The 21607-nt window shown below is 39.6% G+C and overlaps 1 protein-coding gene across 1 annotated transcript; it reads left to right on the top strand.

Moving 5' to 3' along the window:
* Positions 1 to 1695: 1695 nt before the first annotated feature.
* On the top strand, positions 1696 to 8943 carry LOC131099039 (dnaJ homolog subfamily A member 3, mitochondrial-like). The gene is made up of 12 exons (XM_058046010.2): positions 1696 to 1917; positions 2212 to 2348; positions 2424 to 2507; positions 2585 to 2782; positions 3803 to 3955; positions 4039 to 4186; positions 4248 to 4312; positions 4819 to 4947; positions 5050 to 5165; positions 5242 to 5336; positions 6672 to 6803; positions 6914 to 8943. Exons 1-11 carry the CDS (start codon positions 1716 to 1718, stop codon positions 6788 to 6790), a joined length of 1446 nt encoding a protein of 481 aa, XP_057901993.2. The 5' UTR covers positions 1696 to 1715; the 3' UTR covers positions 6791 to 6803; positions 6914 to 8943.
* The last annotated feature ends 12664 nt before the right edge of the window (positions 8944 to 21607 follow it).

Below are 21607 nucleotides of genomic sequence, written 5' to 3'. Positions count from 1 at the left end.
TACCATGTCTTTGAAAGCATTTTGACCACAACCCACAGGGGGCGCCAAAAATGTCACAAAATAGTATGACATCAGAGCAGCAGCACAACCAATGAATTGAATGTTTCAGGATAAATAGTGGGATTTACAATGGAAAGTACCAAAAATAGCCTTATAGTCGGAGATACTATAAAGAAATGCATTTGTAAATATAAAACGTGGGTTGTGGATACCAGCATTTTGTGAATGTTCTGGTAAAACCAGCACATTTGGTTGAAATAAGCTATGAAAAGAAATATTGAGTAGCTCTTTTTATTTTAATTTTGTACAAACTTTGAGAAAATGAAGTCACTTGGCGTCACATGACAAACCAGCAAGAAGCTGAGTTGAAAAGGATTGCAAACATGACTCAACAAGGAAGTCTTTGTGTGTACTCGCTAATTTGCTCCCCCGTGATGTTTATGTGTGACGTTAAAAGGTCACTATGGTATCTCCGGCGGGCAAACCCATGATAGCTTCCGCTTTGAACAAAGTACAAAAACAGCATTGGTCAGCAATATTTTCATCTTTAAAGGGGAACTGTATTAAAAACGAACACATATTATATCCCTTTTCTGTGCATTATAACAGGAGAAAATGACTTAGTATGAGCTAGCTAACAATGCACTTCATTGGGATGTACCTATTTCCACAATGATGCCCTCTAACACAGTTTTATCGTTTGATATACATACTGTAATCATCCATTAACAATCCATCCAACAACATTGATGATAGCATGTAATCTTGCTGTATATTTATGATTTTAAAAATTCCAAAACTTCTTTCCTAGGCACATTGATTGATAAATAAATACAGCGACAACACTTACAATGTCTCTTTTAGATGGCTGTGTCTTCCAGCACAAGACGTTTGCTTCAATCTGACAGCAAACAAGCATGTTGTTGAGTCTTCATAGTGAAATTGAGAGCAAGGTATCCACCATCTGTGAATAATGCAGAGACAAGCAGTTAGCGAGGTTAGCGGGTAGCGCCAAATGAATATAGTTTTTTTGTGTTAGCTGCTACAATAACAATATCGCTGTAGCTTGGTTAATATACAAGTCAGTTATGTAAATGGAACACTGTTTTGTGAGGGCTTTTGCATCAAAATAGATATTTCTCGTGGTATCCATTGTTAGCTAGCTCATATTAACTCATTTTCTCACGCGAGAAGGCACAGAAAAGAGAAATAAATATGTGTAGAAAAATGAAGTTCACCCTTTAATAACAGAAACTTTTCTGACCTATTATTATATGGAGTAAGATCGGTCACATGTCAACCTCCTCTGGTAATAAACATTCCACATTTATAGCTGGGAGGTTGGCTTGGAGATTGCTTGGAATGAGAACTTCAACTTTGCCTGAATAATGGTGTTAAAATTAGACTCCCTGTTAGCAAAAATAACAATATAAACGAGTACATACAAGAAATTGCTCAAAGTCGTTTTATGTGGTCAATCACAGATTGGGGGCGCCATCTGTTGTTTAGAGAAGGGATAGCAATAGTGGTAGTCATTAAACACGTTTAAACCATATTAGCGTTCATGTTACGCCACAACAATATTCATCATAGCATATATATTGTAGTTATTTATTTTTTGCATGATGTTAAATCAAAAACAATGATCATCATAAACAAACGCTTCTCTTGCACATGCGCGGAGCGGTTCTTTCCCGGAAGTGACGATTTTTAAAATGGCGTCCTCCACTAGCCGGCTAGCTACATGCTGTCTGACACCATTTGTTATTTCTCAAATAAACTATGGTCGTATACAGGCGGTGTCCGTCCGACGTGTGGCGCTTTGGGTGTCGGTTTCGCCCGCATATCGAGGAAGGTTGGCTGCTAATTTGAGTTTGTGGAGACACAAAAAAACGGTGACATTGAACAGACTGACAGGTGAGTGAGCTTGTTAGCGTCACCAAAACATTCTTTACACCAAAGACAATCATGTTAAAATGTCGTCTCAGTTAGGTGTTGTATATGAAAGGTGACAAAATAAACCTGACACGAAAATGACGTAATTAATGGCTGTTTGATGACGTCAGTGTTTTACACTGACCTTGCTGTTGCAGTTGTACGTATCTGTAGAATGTAATAATGTAGAATGACAGTAAGTAGGTAAATGGTGTGTGATAGGATGTTTGGAATGTGACAAGTGATGCTGACATATATGTGTTGTCCTGTCTGCAGTGTCCAAGCGTCCCCATGTCATCGCTGACCGATGTTTCCACTCCAGCAGAAGATGTTCAGACAAGCAAGACTTCTACGAGGTGCTGGGACTTACCCGCACAGCCTCACAAAAGGAAATCAAGAAGGCATATTATCAGGTGACTAGCTACCAATTTGGCTACTTCTTTCTACCCTGAAAACATGTCTTCACGTCTAATCTTCTTTGTTTATAGTTGGCGAAGAAGTATCACCCAGACACCAACCCAGATGACCCCGAGGCCAAAGAAAAGTTTGCCAAGCTGGCTGAAGCCTACGATGTACAACAAAACGCTCTCTCACCAGTTTATACTACACTTCTGCTGAGAGCTGTTTCTAATATTTTGGTCTCCTGTAGGTGCTGAGTGATGAGCTGAAGAGGAAGCAGTATGATACATACGGCTCGGCGGGCTTTGACCCAGGCCGTACAAGCCAGCAGCAGCAGTACAGAGCTGGCAGCGCCACTTTAGACCCAGAGGAGCTGTTCAGGAAGATCTTTGGGGATTTCACAAGCGGCTTCAGAGACGTCAACAGCATGTTTGAACAAAGGCCTGAGGTAAAAAAAAAAAAACATGACCTACCACATTGAGCAAATACTAAGTAACTAGATACTGAGACTTCAGAATATGATATCCGCTCCCACTTCACTCGTCCATGTCACTACTTCCTGAAGCTGCACTGTAAGAATCATGGGAAATGTATGTTAGCCATGATGTTTAAAGCATGAAAGTAGTAGCGGCTTATGGGAGCCACACACGGGAGCCCACAAACAACTGCAATTGGCGAAATCTGCAACGCGTAGTAACCCATGCACAAGCAACACTAGTGAGCGACGTGTTCACAATCAGAGCAAACTGCCCGAGTTTCCCACGGTTTTGATTGCCTGTCAGATGTAGAGGCAGAAAGAGGAGAAAAAGCAGGCGGCATTGACTGAGTATTTTTATTAGTCAATACAGTAGTTGTTGTAAATTCCCTCATTGTTAATGTAATGTTTAGTACAGGCACTGTTCAGGGCAAACTTAGGTTTGTACTAGGCAACTTGCGGGGCAACTAAGGGGTCCTCAGTAGGACCACAGCTTGCCATTCGGTACGTCAGAAGGCTTGCTCTCGTCCTGTATATGTCTGTCTGCGTTTGTGATAAAGGTAAGTTAATGGGCTGTTAACGATTTGTTCGTGACCATTATTTATATGCAAATTAGGTGGCGAATATCGCCCATTGTTTTGTGTATTAGAGAGTAGAGTATTATACTGACAGTTCAAGTGCTAGCTAACCTGTTGCCGCCCCTTTCCAAATACAGTATATATGTATGTGTAAATATGTATATGTATGTGTTCTAAGCTTGTGACTTGCATTTATGCTAATGTTCGTTCATTACAGACACCAGAACCATTATGACATACTACTCACAAATTAATCTGGTGGATGGAAATTGGGCTGTTAAGTAATAAAGTTCATACAGTTCTGCTACTGTGTCTGGACTCACTCTCTGACCGGAGTCCGATCTCCCCCACAGTAGTTGTGTTGTGTGCTAGCGCTCACACACTGATGTGTTTCTCCTGCCTTCCTGTCTAATAGTTTATGATGGAGCTGACGTTTGCTGAAGCAGCCAAAGGTGTCAACAAGCAGCTGTCTGTGAACATGGAAGACGACTGCCCGAGGTGCGACGGAAAGGGCAACGAACCCGGAACCAAAGTGTCTCACTGCCACTACTGTAACGGCACCGGCACGGTGGGTCATGCTCGCTCAACGTAGAAGCCTTGTGTTTATTTATAAATCATATTTTATGAACAACGTTCGCTTCCCCTTCATAGGAGTCGCTGCACACAGGCCCTTTCATGATGCGCAGCACGTGTCGGCGCTGCAGTGGCAAGGGCACCATCGTAATCACACCCTGCGTTCTGTGCCGGGGCTCGGGTCAGGCCAAGAAGAGGCAAACTGTTACGGTGCCAGTTCCTGCTGGTAGGTTACCCCCCCAGAATGTTGTTTAAGATGGAAGTTGAGACATGGTGTTTCTTTACAGGGGTGGACAATGGGCAGACTGTGCGCATGTCCGTTGGTAAAAAGGAAATCCTCATTACTTTTCGGGTAAGTTATCAGCAAAGTTACATATTTTGAGGTATTTATATAGATAGATAGACTATATTATTGTCTTTGCACAATAACACAGCAGTGAAATTGGCAACGAAATGCCTGGCTCCCGTATAATAATAATAATAATAATGTGGAGGATAAATAGATGTCCTCAAATATGAACAACAATGTACAGCATAAACAGCAAATTGCACAAATAATGTAAATAATTTTGAATATTTCTAATAATATATGTACATTAATAAGTAATAATATAATTAAGTAATTATTTAATAATTAATTAATTAATATAATACATCAATAATTATTTAACAATTATCAATTATATAATTAATTAATAATTAATAATAATATAATTACTAATTATTATTTTTATTAATTACTAATAATATAATTAAAATATATTATTAATCACTAATAATATAATTAATAATTATTTCATTATTAATTAATAATGATACAATCAATAATAATATATCTAATACAATGGGGCCTTTTAGGTCCAGAGGAGCCCTGTGTTCAGGCGGAATGGAACCGACATTCACTCAGACGTGATGATCTCTGTGGCTCAAGCCATCCTGGGGGGCACAGCCACCACCCAAGGCCTCTATGAAACCATCAGTATACTAGTGAGTCACGGCATCATACTAAATATTGTGACCGATGTCTAAACTTTATAAATGAATATTTATAAATACTCCCTCTATTTTTACTCTTTAAATTGCTGTCAGGTTCCGGCTGGCTGCCAAGCGGGTCAGGTGATCCGGCTGCAGGGGAAAGGCATTCGGAGGATGAACAGTTACAGCTACGGTGATCACTACGCTCACATCAAGATCAGAGTGCCCAAGTAAGAGACGTCACTGTTTTGTCTTTTTGTACATGAATATCAATCCTATGATTCAGTTGTGGTTGTTTGTCTACAGGAAGTTGACACGGAAGCAGCACACTCTGATGCTAAGCTATGCCGAGGAAGAGACGGATGTTCCTGGGACTGTTAACGGTGTTAACCGCTCTTCTGGTCAGATTTTCCTTTATTTATTTTTATTTTTTTAATGAAGTCATTAGGCACAGAAAGAGTCTGGATTTACTGCAACTGTTTCAGAGCTCGTTTAGAGAGCACGATGAGAAGGCCGTTACAGTCTACAGTGAAAGAACATTAGTCTAATTGTAACCATCTTTGGTAATGGTAATGGTTTTATTTCATTTGAACATGCATCAGATTACAATTGAATGCATCACGTAATCAGTTCACAGTTCCACATGTCCAAAAAGGAGTAGGAAGAAGCAAAGCTTATTAAATCCTACCCCTCCATCTGGTACTTTTACAATCAGGAACTGTTACATTTGTTCACTTCCTGCTTTCCTAATATAGTTAAAGTTTTTTTTTTTTAAATCGCGTACCAAAGTACGAGGTGATATGACCATCCAATGACATAATGGGTACCATAGTAAGTGTCAATATAGTGATATATATAGCACATCATGACTGGTTCAAGACTCTTCATCCTTGTATTTAGCAAACATCAACTGCTTGTATTGTTTCTTGAATTGGCTCATCGTTGTGCATTGTTTGAGGTCCTTACTCAATCCATTCCATAGTTTGATTCCACATACTGAAATGCTATGGCTTTTTAATGTAGTTTTAGCATATAAGTGTTTCAAATGTAGTTCTTCCTTTAGATCATATTTCTCCTCTCTTTTAGGTAATTGGTTATTTTTAGCCTTATGCATTATTTTAGCTGTTTGAAGATGAACTATATCAGCAAGTTGAAGTATTTGTGATTTTAGAAATAAGGAGTTAGTATGTTCTCTGCAGGCGGCATTATGAATTATTCTTACTGACCTTTTTAGCAGTACATTTAGCGAGTGAAGATTGCTTTTATAGTTATTACCCCATATTTCCACACTATAAGTAAGATATGGTAGAACCAGAGAGCAATAAAGAGTGTGGAGTGACTTCTGATTGAGAACAAATTTTGCTTTGTTCAATAGTGAAATATTTCTGGCCACCTTATATTGTATATTTATAATATGATCATTTGTAATATTTGTATAAACCAGATGATGTTGGGAAATTGCAGCATTGAGTTTACAATATGATGGCAACCAGCAAAGGATGCAATCGATCCAAGCCCAACTTATTTGCTGCTTAAATGGGCTGCTGTAGAGATGAAAACAGGAATGTATTGACACATGCTTGTGGATAGTTATAGAAATATATTGTTCAAGGTAGTTTTCACACATCACTCATGTTTCTAACACAGATTGGTAGGCTGGAACTACTTAAATGTTAACATTTGTTTATTTTCCTCACCATTTATCTTATGTTGCACTTCCGTGTTGCGTCCAACAGAGGGAGACAGTGCATCAAGCTCCAGCGACAAGACAAGAAGCTCATCAGAGGGAGAGGAAAAGCAGCAACATAAAGAGGAGGGGGGCTTCTTGTCTAAATTAAAAAAAATGTTTACCTGAAACAATAACACAGGTGGGAGCCTACTCTAGCATTGCCAAATCCAGACCTAACTATAATAGTTTCCACATTTAGCTTTAACAGCATGTTACTCTGAATGTTTATTGCTCTACTTTTGTGTTCAGCCAGGCAAACTCAACATGGCAAAAGAAGATACTGAATCCAGGAGCGAAGCAGGCACGTCAAGGCGGTTCTTAAGATGCGTTTGACGGATCTCGCCGGGCACACGCCACACGGAGCCACAGTGGAGCCGCCCCCCTCAGTCAGAAGAAGACAAGGACAGCAACACTCATCACAGTGCCGTGCTTGAACAGCAAAAAGTGGGCTAAGGTTTGTAGTATTGTAGGTTCAACTTGCAACAAACCTCTTGTAACATCTAATCTATATAGTTTGCTGTTGTACCAACACTGTAATAAATGTTTGTAAATACAGTTCAGACATTGTTGCACTTTAACTCATTTTAGCTATGCGTATTCAAGTACAGTCATCTCTCCTATGGGGAGTTTTCAAGCTTTGCAGACTTTAGAGCAAGAGAGAGAAAGGTTGAAGTTAAATGCAGGCTATGCATGCGGTCTGGTTGGTTTGGTACCACAGAGAATGCTCTCTTCTAAGCATGTCTTGTGCGGTTTACATTAGACAAGCATCCCAATAAAAGCTAAGTATGTGGGCACAATACATGTATGCCGACAAACCAGTGGCGATTCTCCACCTCCGGTCTGCTGTGGCTACAACTAATTATTGTGTTCCATACAGATTTTGGGGGGTTTAGTGTTTAGTTTACTGTGGTGTTGCGGTCCAATAATTCTATTATTTGCTTATTTTGACATATTGAGAACATTTTCTCTAAAAATGGTTCAAGTCGTTATGAGTTTATCCATGTATGAGAAATTCTGTAAGTTGTCCAATATTTTTAACTTTATCTGATATTTTGGAAAACATACAGTGGTACCTCAGTTTTTGTTAATTTGCTCTAAAAGGTTCAACAAAATAGATACGATAAGTGATTAGTTTTTCATCAAAAATATGAACAAAAAATGTGTTTTATTCTGAATAACTATGGTAATGGTTTAATTTCATTTGAACATGCATCAGATTACAATTGAATGCATCACATAATCAGTTCAGGGTTCCACATGTCCAAAAGGAGTAGGAAGAAGCAAAGTTTATTAAATCCTACTCCTCCATCTGGTACTTTTACAATCAGTAACTGTTACATTTGTTCACTTCCTGCTTTCCTAATATAGTTTAAGTGTTTTTTAATTTTTTTTAATTATAGTTTTACTTGCAGAAAATAATGATACGTTTTATAAATGACGAATGAAACATACATTTTTTACATTTTTATCTTTATTGCAGAAAGGGAGGAGGGCAAATTGCGAGCACTTGCAACTTTCTTTGGCCCCATGGCAAGTTATTTTGCAGTTGGTCAGTTTCAGGACAACTGTAACTGAGCAACACAATACAGGACAAAAGGACTAGTTTAGGTGTAATATTGTCCAAAAACTGAGACAGTGTACAACAACTCTAGGCAAATTTGCTGATTTTTTTTTTTCTTCAAAACAGAGTCATACTGAAAAGCAGGGCATTTGAAAACCAAGCTTTAACTTTATCGTCAGAAACTGAATATATAAGTGCACTGCTGATGGGGATGTCATGCAGCTTCATGTCCCGAAATCCCAACTATCCCTTTAACAGGACTCTTAACTGTCCTGCTGAACAAATTACTTTTATAGTACATGCACTTCACAATTGTAAACATGTGTTTTGTATATATGCAGCAGAAGACATTTACATATAGAGGTTGCACATGTTTTTCTTTCTTCTAAAACTTGGGGGGAAAATGTATTTTCAAAGCACCCGTGGGAATGCTGAAAACTGTTGTTCCTCCTTTTTTCCTCTTCTCCTGTGGGCCTCAGTCGTGTCATAAATTGCCTCCGTCTTCCGTCATTCTGTTCTTAAATCACTCGTGTAATTATCATGTAGTGTTGGTTGTGTTGTGTTTGTGGGCTCAAAAGTGCAGCATTTGCTGGCTGAAATGTTTCTGTGAACACAAAATAGTTTTTATGACGCACATACTAGCCCTGCACTATCATGCAATTATATTTTAATTATATTATTTATAGTATATTACATTAACGGACAATAAAATGTTATGCAATGTGTTTTGACATAAATATAAGACGAACCCGGAATAATAACTCCTGTTTAATCAAATTTTTGTGTGTTTCTTTATAGTTCACTGGTATGTCAGGAAGAAAAGATCTGGCCTGGTGCAAAACACATTTGGTTTGCACATAAAAAGCAGAATATAAGACGACTCAAACAAATATAAGCAGTTTCAAACTCATTTTATCTTGGAGCCGCTGGAGGTAGAATGTGGATGAGACTGAGCTGCATCAACAATTGAGTGCTTTCAGCTTCCCAGCATGCTTTGCGGCACTTTTTTTTCCAAAAATATGCTCAATTTACATTGAAAGTTAACATAATTGTTTGTTATTCCCCACAGGAATTAGTAGTTGCCCTGAGTTTGAAACTAAAATGCATCCATTAATGGGGCAATATATATATACTGGTTCAATTAAAATTGGTATTTAAACAATTGTCGTCATCATGCACTTTTGCATTTTCACGTGAGACCACAAGGAACAATTGATCAGCTGTGTGTTAGCTTGTAACTTACTCTCATAAACTTGACATTTTGTTTAAATTTAATGTAATATTTAGAATTACTATATACAAAAAATATAGAGGTATTATTAAGAAAGTTTATTATTGCAGTCAAACAGTATAACACCATTCAATGATCACTGTAACCTCCCTGCTGCCTCGACTAATTAATATGTTCAAACTGCCCCAAAACAAAAACAAGCCAACTTATTGACATTCAAATGCATCATGTTAAACACAAAGTCAGCAAAGACTAATTAAACGCTGACATCCTTAATGACTTGACCTTGTATGTGACTAAAGAGCCATACTCTCTTGTTAGGTCTGCCAAACACATGAAAGTACCCATGTGTCAATCACCCGTGACTGACAAGCCGGTTGCCGGGAGTAACTGGGAAACACGGGACCAAGTCTGGCATCCATAATAATATAGACTGCCTCTAGGGGGGACAGCACAAAGACTCCTAAAGTGGCTACAAGGCTAATTGGACTTTTAGAGATAATAATAGATCCCGAAAACCAGAAAGTCAACATGTGTGAAAGTGTAAGGGCACATAATAGTGACAATGTGTTGAATCCATCCTGAATGGTCTTTACTTAACTGGTGGTCCACTGGGAAAATAGGTTAACGTAGCTACCTTTAAGACGACAAAGGTTGCTGCAATGTTCCCAGGGTTTTAGTCAGGCCATTTATGAAAATCAACTACACAGACGCTCATTGGAGCAGTGATTTTCAACCACTGTGCCGCGGCACACTAGTGTGCCTTGAGAAATTGTCCAATATCACTTTTTATAATTAACATTTATTAATCATCATTTGCAAATATTATGTCAATATCCACGTATACGTGGACCCAAATATTCCAATTGCATTTGGTTTATTTGCTAAAACGGAAAGAATTTAACTTTTGTATACACCTCATTCCGAAAGAAAAGTGCCAATCCGAATGAATATATAATCGGATTAACAGGGGTGGAATATTCCTTTCCCCAATCCGATTGAGGTATCTTGTAGGCGCTCAAACGGAAAGTTGTCAGGGTGCGTTTTTCTTCTTCTGTACTTTATTGGCGGTTGGCAAGCAGCTTTCGTGTGCATTAGCGCCATCTGTGGAACAGAATCTAAACCCTTCTATACGTCAATCATAAATCCATAAGTCAAAAGAAAATATATATCTATATAAAACATGTACCGAGTTGAATTATAAAATATTAGCAAGCTTGAATTTGATCCTTTCCTGGTTAAATTTATCATATCGCATGCTCAGATATGACGTAACACGCAGCTCCAGAGGTTCTTCAGTTTTAAAAATGGAGGCCACTGATACGGAAAGTTTGTTTTTGATTCAAACTAAATTTCAAGACTGGACAAACGAAAAACTGGCAATATGGAATTATTCCAACAAGTGAAAGAACAACTCAGGGAAGTCGGTTTCACATGATGTTGGTGTTTACGCTTTTCTGGGCATGCCCCATTGACTATTCTGGTTGATTATAGCGACGCATGTAGACAAGAGATTGGAATATTCTTTTCCATCTATACCATTGTTTCCAGAAAAGTCATTCGGAAAGAGAAAAACTCAGACGAGTGTCGAGTGTCCGTGGTGTAAAGACCGGCAGAGCAATGTAATATCGGTCCGTGTGGCAACACCTAGCTCGTTCCTCCTATAGACTTAGTGATGTTTTCCAATGTAAAAAAACATGCCGTGGCTCAAAAAAGGTTGAAAAACACTGCATTAGAGCACAAATCATTCTCTATTCTGCTTATCCTTGCTAGAGTCGTGGGGGTATGTATGCTGGAACCTATCCCGGTTGACTTCGGCCAAGAGGCGGGGTACCTGAACTGGTCCTGTTTCGTGATGCACCTAGTCTCTAGTCATACAGATTAGTCCGTTACCCTTTTTTAGGATGTGGCATAGCAGTTGTAATGACAGAGGGTAAGATGTGTTGGGATATTTTTACTGTTTGTGTGTGTGTGTGTGGGAGGCCAAACATTGCTTCCCGTCTGTTTCCCATTTTTCCTCAATGAGAGGAACTTATTTTCCACTTTCAGCCTGCATGTCCTTCCACCCCCCCATCCTCAATAATTGGCAAGCCAGATCATTGCCACATGCATCTGCTATGTGTGTGTGTGTGTGTATTTTAAGTCAGTCTCAAGGGGTCAACGAGACGTTCCTCGGAACCTAGATTGAGTATCAGATTACAAGATTGCTTGATGTTTTCCATATGGGCTTTTATATCGAAATTCTGGACACTCCCAGCCCCCCCCAAGTCTCGCCAGTCCACTACCACAAAAAACACACACACATGCTGTCATACTTGGTTATGTTTTTACACTGCTGACTAAGTAGCGTGTTTGTCCTCACCCCCCGTGCCACTCTTTGGCCTCCAAATGTATATTTTTAGTTTGGATTTATGGATCTTATGTTATTATAGCCATAGACACGAGGTGGAGTTCACAGACAAGTCAACAAATGGGATATTTTATCACTTTGGCTGGATCAACACTGCACATGTATTTGTCATTTTTATTTGAATTTGTTTCTTTTTATTTTTATTTTTATTTTTTTTTTTACACTTTTACGCTTGTGTATCCTACCCCAGCTTTTTTGAGAAAGCAAAGATGAGATTCAGATGCAAAAGCAAAAAAAAGCTCAGTAAATATTTGAAAAAAAAATATTTTGAGACCTATCTTTTTATTTTTTTTTACTTAAAATAGTTGTTTCATCAGGTAATAAATACATGAACCCGTACTGTACATGCTTGGTATCTGTTTATAGTTCAGAATTTTATTTAGTTTTTTTTTTTTTTTACACTTTTCCGCTCGTGTATCCTTCCCCAGCTTTTTTGAGAAAGCAAAGATGAGGTTCAGATGCAAAAACAAAAAAAAAGCTCAGTAAATATTTGAAAAAAAATAATTTTGAGGCCTATCTTTTTAATTTTTTTTACTTAAAATAGTTGTTTCATCAGGTAATAAATGACAGATAATACATGAACCCATACTGTACATGCTTGGTATCTGTTTACTGTTCAGAATTTAGTTTTTTTTTGTTACACTTTTCCGCTCGTGTATCCTTCCCCAGTTTTTTGGAGAAAGCAAAGATGAGATTCAGATGCAAAAACAAAAAAAAGCTCAGTAAATATTTGAAAAAAAATAATTTTGAGGCCTATCTTTTTAATTTTTTTTACTTAAAATAGTTGTTTCATCAGGTAATAAATGACAGATAATACATGAACCCGTACTGTACATGCTTGGTATCTGTTTACAGTTCAGAATGCTACTTAAACATAGTTTAGGTTTTATGATGGGTGCAATAATGGGACATTTGAAAAAGTCAGCTTCCCAGAACACATTGTTTTCTATCTTGGAGGCTCCCCTCTATTATAAACTGCAATGCACTTTCTCATCATGAATATTTCTGTGTGTATCCAGCCCCCCCTTCAATATCTCCCCAGCCCCCCAACCGGACCCACTCTGGTGATTTTGTTGGCCTCATGTCTGGCACCCACCACTATAAATCACACAGCAGCGGCAGTTAGCAGTGTGATTAGCGAGCTGCCGACACAGAATGGCGAATGATGACTGAGTGCAAGCACACACCAATCGGAATGGATATGTGAGTATTACTTCAACATACGATGCTTGAAGTTATTGTGTAATTAATAATACTTCAATAATGTGTCTTTTGGCAAAACATCCTCATTTTGCACGACACGTTGAGCTTAATCACTGTTGACCTTTAGGTTGCCCGTTTGGTGCTACCGATTATGTGACATAAACAAACCACTGATACAGACCTCTGCAAGTCCAAGAATGCACACAATCAAGTGCAAAGTCGTCATTCGCTCCTTTTTTTTGTTTGATTTATTGGCCTTTAATGTGCCAGAAGTGTTCTGCTGCTCTGCTCTGTGTTGGCTCAGGAACACGACCCAGCCCTGCATGATTGTTCCCATAATGCAGGAGTGGTCCTGGCTCACACATAATGATTGTTTTTTTTTTTTGTTTTGTTTTTATAATGATTGTTTAGCTTGGAAAGTCAAATTAGGCCTAATTATATATAATGATAGTGCAGCTACAGGCACAATAGCCAAAGAATGAACGCAGACATTTCAACTAAAAGTGTTTGATAGGGGAAAAAAACACAAGGGCGCAGAACACAATGCATGCTCATATGCTGTTAAAAAAAAAACAAGCAAAATTCACACTACAGCAAATCCATGAGAGGTGAACCGCAATGTCGGGTTCCTGAGTGGAAGAAAAGGAAAGCCATCAACATGGAAGTGAAAATGAACATCATAAAAAGCTCCAAAATAGGAGATGCCCACCATCATTGCGGCCATCATTAAGGATAAGGACTATTGAATGCTACATGGGTCATGGATACTGTGCACTGTTACAAGGAAATCTGGTAGACTAGACAGGGACAATATTTTAGATTGGAAGGCTTGCAAGTCAACCACAGGGGTAAAAATAAGTCAAGTTTATTTATGTAGCATTTAATCACAAAAAAAGCCTCAAAGGGGTTTTCAAGCAGGCAACAATAGACGATAGACAACATCCCCTGATCTGAACCCCCATCCCGGGCAAGGGAAAACTCAAAACCCATTTGGGGAAAACAGAAACCTTGAGAAGGGACCACAAAAAGGGTCCAGGAGTACTATTAGGAATTATATTAACTAAATGCTGTAGTAAAAATAAGGCTTAAATTGGGACTTGAACATTTCTACTGAGGTTGCAGCTCTAATGTCAGTAGGTAGGGCATTCCACAGTGTTGGAGCCCGAATAGAAAAGTGTCTTCTTTTTGGCGCTCGGTATTGTCAAAAGACCAGTTTTGTTGAGCGCAGGTTTCTGGACGAAGCATCGGGTAAAACTAGGAGTTATCTTTTATTACTTTTTATTTAATTAACTCTTGCATTTACTCTTTGTATTAACTTAGTTTGAATTAATGTAGCTATAATTTAGCTATAGTTACACCATAGCCTCGGAACATCATGAGAACACCAACAACCTTGAAGTAAGAACTAATTGAGAGAGCAGGGAAACCTATTCTAACATTCTATTCTAATATATACTAAAATCGGGCTGCACGGTGGTCTAGTGGTTAGCACGCAGGCCTCACAGCTAGGAGGCCCGAGTTTAATTCCACCCTCTGCCATCTCTGTGTGGAGTTTCCATGTTTTCCCTGTGCATGCGTGGGTTTTCGCCGGGTACTCCGGTTTCCTCCCACATTCCAAAAACATGCTAGGTTAATTGGCGACTCCAAATTGTCCATTGGTATGAATGTGAGTGTGAATGGTTGTTTGTCTATATGTGCCCTGTGATTGGCTGGCCACCAGTCCAGGGTGTTCTCGCCTGAAGACAGCTGGGATAGGCTCCAGCACCCCTGCGACCCTTATATATAAGCGGTAGAAAATGAATAAATTAATGAATATACTAACATCTGAGGTAGACTGTATTGACCAGAATATAAGATGATCCATTTTTTAAAAAAATGTTTTTAAGACAACATCAAAGACGAAATGTATCATGTTTTCGATATTGATCACCATTATCTTAAAGTTGCATTCAAAATCCTCTGCTCTTGGGTAGCTGAGACACTTTTTTCCCCCATCGGGTTTCTGTGTTGCATCCTTCCATTGTGTGTGTGAGTGACAGGAAGAAAAGCTCTGACTCGCTTAGTTTGCATGTACAAATTTCCAGACTGCAGACCTTTTTCAGGCTTTTTTTTTTCTTATGAAACATGCCGTCTTATATTCAGGTCAGTACTGTATTACTGAGAACAAACACATGTTGATGTACTGGTATAAAAGAAGTGAAGGCCTTGAAAGAGACGAGAATGAAATGTGCTGCATGCAAGACACAAGGGGGAGTTTATTTTCCTCTTTTGTTGTAACAGCTGCAGCCATGCAGAGAGCGAGAGAGACGGCAATGGAACACACACACACACACACACACAGTGAGCTGTTAATATGCTGCACATTCCGCCAACTCCTGGCCACCAGCTAATTCATCAGTCAGCCAGGTCTACAGGAGAAAGACGCAGCCACGTCTACAAACACTTCAAATCTGACAAGGCTTGAAAAGTTTGCCATCAAACACGTTCAGCTGTATGGACCGCAGGGACGCAAAATTCATTGGCATGAATCTGTCCTCGGTGTTTGCTGATGGCACTTTACGATTCCCCAAAGAGGAAGTGGTTGAATGGGTCAAAATGTGGTCACAAACACCAGCCTTCCCATGAGGGCGTATGTAGTTGTTGACATGAGACAACCCTGAACACCAGATTGAATAAAAGCAGGGATTATGCAGTTTGCAGATGATTTTAGCAGGAAGAATCACAGGAAACCTGAGTCGTCTCAGCTTGTTTTAACCCTGACAAATTCCCAGCTGTATGAAAACCTCGGCTTACAAATGATAATGTCACAATAAAACGTTTACAAGATAGTTGCATGCTCATAAAGAGTGTTTTAACGATCCATTCATTTTCTTTAATGACTGTGTAAGCATGGAAGAACATAAATCATAAAACTTTATCAACTGCCATACAATAAATGATAGTCTTTGTTATGTTATGTAGCATTCTCAATGCTTGGATGTGTGTGTGTGTTGTAGGTGCAGGTTGATGGGTTCTCTAGCAGGGAGCAGCACACTTAATGCTCCGTGCTTTAGAGGATTTAAACAGATCCCGCCGATCAGTGTGGATCTTCTTGCTCTCCTGCGCTGAGAACGTACTCTCTGGATTCGCAGAAGGTAATCCTCGCTGCTGTGGGTAATGATTGACACATAGAATGCCCAATGACTGCATTAATAATGACTACACATGTGCTACTGTAAACGTCTAAACTTGGTAAGTCGTTTTGGAGGCTGCATGTTCATGATGAATGATTAGCATGGAAACACACTGACCAATCGGCGACACATCGAACGGCCAATGACTGCACAAACAGTGACTACACATGCGCTAGTGTAATCTTTGCTTGCCTACATTACTATAACAAATGATTACATGAGTATACACTGACCAATCAGTGGTGCTGGGTGTAGTGATTGACACATAGACCGTCCAATGACTGCATGAACAGTAGCCACGTTTACATGAGTTTTTCCTCTTTCTAAATGACTTTTCCAAAAACGAAGGTATACATGGAAAGGAATATTCCAATCTCTTGTCTACATGCGCCGCTATAATCAACCAGAATAGTCAATGGTGCATTCGCAGTAAAACGTAAATATCAACATCACGTGAAGTTTTTCTTTCACTTGTTGGAATAACTCCGTATTGCCAGTTTTTCGTTTTTCCAATCTTGAAATTTAGTTTGGATCAAAAACAAACTTTCCGCAGCAGTCCAGTGCCAATTGCACACCTCCATTTTTAAAACTGAAGAATATCTCGATCTGGGTGTCATATCTGAGCATGCCCAGAAAGAACGCACTTGGGATCAACAAGAAAAGATCAAATTCAATCTTGCTAATATTTTATAATTAAACCCGGCACATATTTCATATAGATATGTATTTTTAAAGAAAAACTAGAAAATTCCCGCGGAAAATTTTGATGGGCTTGCCACCTGTGCTGTGAACCTCGGGCCCGGTGTCTGCCGTGTCGCGCCGCCGAGCAATGCCGTGCGTACATTAGACGAGGAATTGAGCAACAAAGCTGACATGCTGAAAAGCCAACATGCTAACAGTTAGCATTGTAGCGGCTAAAAAGAAAGCACAGAGTCTCAAAAGTGAAGAGTCAGTCCCATAGCGTCCCCACATCATGCCATGTGTGTATTTGCCTTTAGAGAGCGGCAAATTAGCTAAAATGCTAGCATGCTGACAGCAAGCTTGGCAGCATCTAGCAAGTAGGTACCATGTCCCAAAAGTGTTCAGGCGGTCCCATAGTGTCCCGACATCATGCCATGTGTGTATTTGGCTTTATAAATGAGTAAATTAGCCACAATGCTAACATGCTAAGAGTTAGTATGGTAGCATCTAGCAAGACAGCCTCAGGTCCCAAAAGTTTGCGGCAGTCCCATAGTGTCCCACATCATACCATGTGTGTATTTTCCTTTGGACATGAGTAAATTAGCTAAAATGTTAACATACAAGCACCTAGCAAGAGAGCCTCAAGGTTAGAAAGTGCCAAGGTTGTCCTATAACCTCCCTATTTTGCCTTTAGACATGAGTAAATTAGCTTAAATGCTAACATACAAGCAGCAGTCTATGGGGCTTGTATGGCTGGGCAAGCCCATAACTAGACTAGTGAATGGCGTATAGAAGGGTTTAGATTCTGTTCCACAGGTGGCGCTAATGCACATGAAAGCTGCTTGCCAACCTCCAATAAACAACAGAAGACGAAAACGAAAAACACCACGAAGAAGAACGCAGTCTGACAACTTTCCGATTGAGCGGGTACAAGATACCTCAATCGGATTGGGGAAAGGAATGTAATACGATTATATATTCATTTGGATTGGCACTTTTCTTTCGGAATGAGGTTCCGTTCTTTCCGTTTGAGCAAATAAACCGAATGCAATTGGAATATTTGGGTCCATGTAAACATGGCTAGTGACTGCAAATGTTGGAATGACCCAATAATGAAAAGCAAACAACCTATTCACATATTTTTTTGTAAATGCACAAAACAACTAAAAGACCCACTGAACTTGACCTACCATTGCTCGGTATCATCCCCATAGTACACCTGGATTAGGAAGATGGTTGATTCTGTGCCAGCAGTGGGAAGACAACACTGGTGAGAACACCGGCTTTGGCACGGACCGCCCAGACCACCCACCACCAGCCTGGACCGGCCTCTGCAATACAAACAGGTATTTTAGTGGCTTAAGGTTGATCTGGCTCGGATCTAACCTCAGCGTGCATATGATCTACCTCCTCTTCCACACAATGACACCCACTTGTGGGTTCCATTTGTACAGATCAGTAGAAATGACTCAGAGATGAATCCTGGCTGGCTTTGAACACTTTGGAACACGTAAGACGTGGGTGAGATGTGGATTCAGATGTCAACCCGCAGGAGGTTTACCGTCCCACATGTGTGTCCAGGCAAGTTTTTTCATTATATTCAGCAAGTTGGAAACAGGCAGACATATTCAAATTGGTGCACACACACACATTTCTCTCCAAGATGAATTTTTCTCTATCTTCTTTTCCAACAATAACAACCTTGACTCACTCCTTCCAGTCAAGTAACTTTCTTGCTGCTTCATCTCCATGTTTTGGGACTTTCCCCCCCCCTCCCTTGTTTGCCTTCCTTGGAGAGCTTTGCTAGGTTATTAAAATCCCTCCTCCCTTCTGGTGGATCTGTCTCTTGTGTACCTCCACCCAAACGTATCCTTCTCTCCATGTTGGACCAGTTCTGAACCCCTAAAAAAATCCATCATCGCCCTCCCACCTTTATGGAAGTGGTCTAAAACGTGACCATCGACATTCACAGTGAAGCTCTGTGCAGAGATGAAGTCCTCCCATGCAGCCCTGCTCCAACCACTTACGGGAACTGCTGTAACCTCATACACGAAATGAGCCGAAACCCTCAAACATTGCCTCGCCAAAAGAAAAGTGAAGGGAAAAGTGAAGTCACTTTCCAGTAGTTTGGGCCCAGCCAGACCAAGTCAACATTCAGGGCTACATTTATACTGAAGGATATTAGATTAGATTAGATTCAACTTTATTGTTATTGCTCATGTCACTGGTACAGGGCAACAAAATGCAGTTAGCATCCAACCAAGTGCAATTTTATAAGTACCTTAGTAGTAAGTAAATGTAGAAAAAAATGGACAGATCTATGTAAAAAACTATAACAGGCTATGACTATAATACAGTGAGGATATGTACAGGGATATACAGTAAAGTCTCATTATATCGATATTGTCGGGAGTTGGAAAAAATATCGATATAACCGGACTGTCGATATATCCGATCCTGCGCCGAACTGCATTAAAAGTGGGCAATAATACACTCGACATTGTTCTATACTATAGAACAATGTCAAGCAGCTTAAATCAATCTTTGCTTAAGGATTTCAATACCAAAAAAGAACACGGCGAACGGCTGCTTCCAGTCAACTTTATTTTTCACACTTCCACCACCAGAGCACAGCACACACACCAATTCCCGCACTTCCTGGTTCACAGGTCATGCTCAACCCGCCCCACATAGCTGGCCAAACACATGCCTGCAACAGAAGAACCAACTGCGTTTGTGGTTTCTCTCCACGAACGCCAGCATGTACATATGAAAAACAGTGATTATTGCAAGCGATAAAAAGATATCTGAATACAACACAATTAAATACATGTATTTGTACGCTTGTGTCTTCGTTGGAATAGGTGTGTATGCTATGTCAGTTGGTTCTTCTGTTGCAGGCATGTGTTTGGCCAGCTATGTGGGGCGGGTTGAGCATGACCTGTGAACCAGGAAGTGCGGGAATCGGTGTGTGTGCTGCGCTCTGGTGGTGGAAGTGTGAAAAATAAAGTTGACTGGAAGCAGCCGTTCGCCGTGTTCTTTTTTGGTATTGAAATCCTTAAGCAAAGATTGATTTAAGCTGCTTTTGTATCGATATAAGCAGACCAAATTGGCTGGCGGGAGATGAAAAGGGCATCGTAGTAACGGGATTATCATAATAACCGGGTAGCGTACTAACGGAACTAATTATATCATAAAAGACTAGAAATTTGCCGAGAAATGAAAATAGTATCGTAATAAGCAGTACTTCGATATAACCGATATTTACATAACGAGACTTTACTGTAAATGACTTTTATATGGCTATTGTAGATTATACAGATTATAAACAGTATGGATGTGACAATATATATTAACATTATATATACAGTATTGCAATGAAGTGACTAGAGTATGGTTATTTCAGATTATATAAATTATAAACAATATGATCTATGAATGCAACAAGATATTACAGTAATATGTACAATATGTGCAATATGTACAATAGTGCAATGAAGTAGTGCAATGAAGTGATTGGGAGGGGGGCATAGATCAGCGGGGGGGATGTAAGTAGTGGAAGGGGTGGGCAATGGGGGGCAGAGTTCAACAAGGAGACAGCTGTTGGGAAAAAGCTGTTCCTGAACCTGGTGGCTCTTGTCCGTAAACTCCTATAGCGCCTCCCTGAGGGTAGGAGGGCAAACAGTCTGTGCGCTGGGTGGTAGGAGTGGTATGATTCCCAATTGGGATGTGGACATGCATGTACAAAACATAAGGTCCCACTCATTGCCACACTTATCAGAAGTGCAGATTGGTATAGTTTCCAAGATGCAGAATTGGGCCAAAATATGACATTTGTGCAAAATAAGGCAAAAATTTGTAGTTCATCAGTCCATATAATGCAGGGGTCTCAAACTCAATTTACCTGCCTGGGGGCCACTGGAGCTAGGGTCTGGGTGAGACTGGGCCGCATCAGCCCCCCCCCCCCCCCCCAAAAAAACGCATTTATTAAAAACAGAAAAATATACAAACTTTTTTCAGTGCTTTGGTTCCGATTTTCTACAATAAAAGCTCTGATAAAACATTCCACTGTTCTCAAATATCTTCATTTTTATTTTTCTGCACAAAATAAGATGAAAAATAAATAAACAAATCAAGAATAAAGAAAATCAATCAATCAGTAATAAATAAACATAATAATAATAATAAAAACTTAAGAAACCACATATAGTTGGTGGGTAGACAAATTATTTTTTTCAGATTAAAATGAAGAAAGCATTATTAGAGCCCTGTAGACATGACAAAACACGACTATAGTCACATTTATACTTTTTTATTTACAACATATTGCGCAACTGCAGGGTCTTGAGACACATGCTAACTCGCAAACTAGAGAGCTAGCGACCTAAACGGTAGCCTCCATGTTATTTCCTTTAAACTTAAAAAGCCAAAAACTTACCACTTCCACACGGATAGGGAGGATAACTATTAACAGTTATTTAACCTTTAACATGAACATTAATCAAATGTAATAATTTTTTTCTGGGTACATGATACCATACAGCATCCATATCAAACTTGCGCGGGCCGCACTAACATTAAACTTTCATATCAAGGCGGGGGCCTCAAACTAGTGTCCTGCGGGCCACATTTGGCCCGCGGGGCACGTGTTTGAGACCCCTGATATAATGTGTTTACTTAATGT

Source organism: Doryrhamphus excisus, linkage group LG9 (assembly GCF_037039965.1).
Source record: "Doryrhamphus excisus strain RoL-2023G ecotype Guam linkage group LG9, RoL_Dexc_Guam_v1.1, whole genome shotgun sequence".
Taxonomy (NCBI): Eukaryota; Metazoa; Chordata; class Actinopteri; order Syngnathiformes; family Syngnathidae; genus Doryrhamphus; species Doryrhamphus excisus.
This window is presented reverse-complemented; position numbering and strand designations above follow the sequence as displayed.

Coding starts and splice junctions, on each gene's coding strand:
- LOC131099039 (XM_058046010.2), top strand. CDS start 1,716: ATGGCGTCCTCCACTAGCCGGCTAGCTACATGCTGTCTGACACCATTT. Junction 1,918..2,211: donor GACATTGAACAGACTGACAG/GTGAGTGAGCTT, acceptor TCCTGTCTGCAG/TGTCCAAGCGTCCCCATGTC. Junction 2,349..2,423: donor TCAAGAAGGCATATTATCAG/GTGACTAGCTAC, acceptor CTTTGTTTATAG/TTGGCGAAGAAGTATCACCC.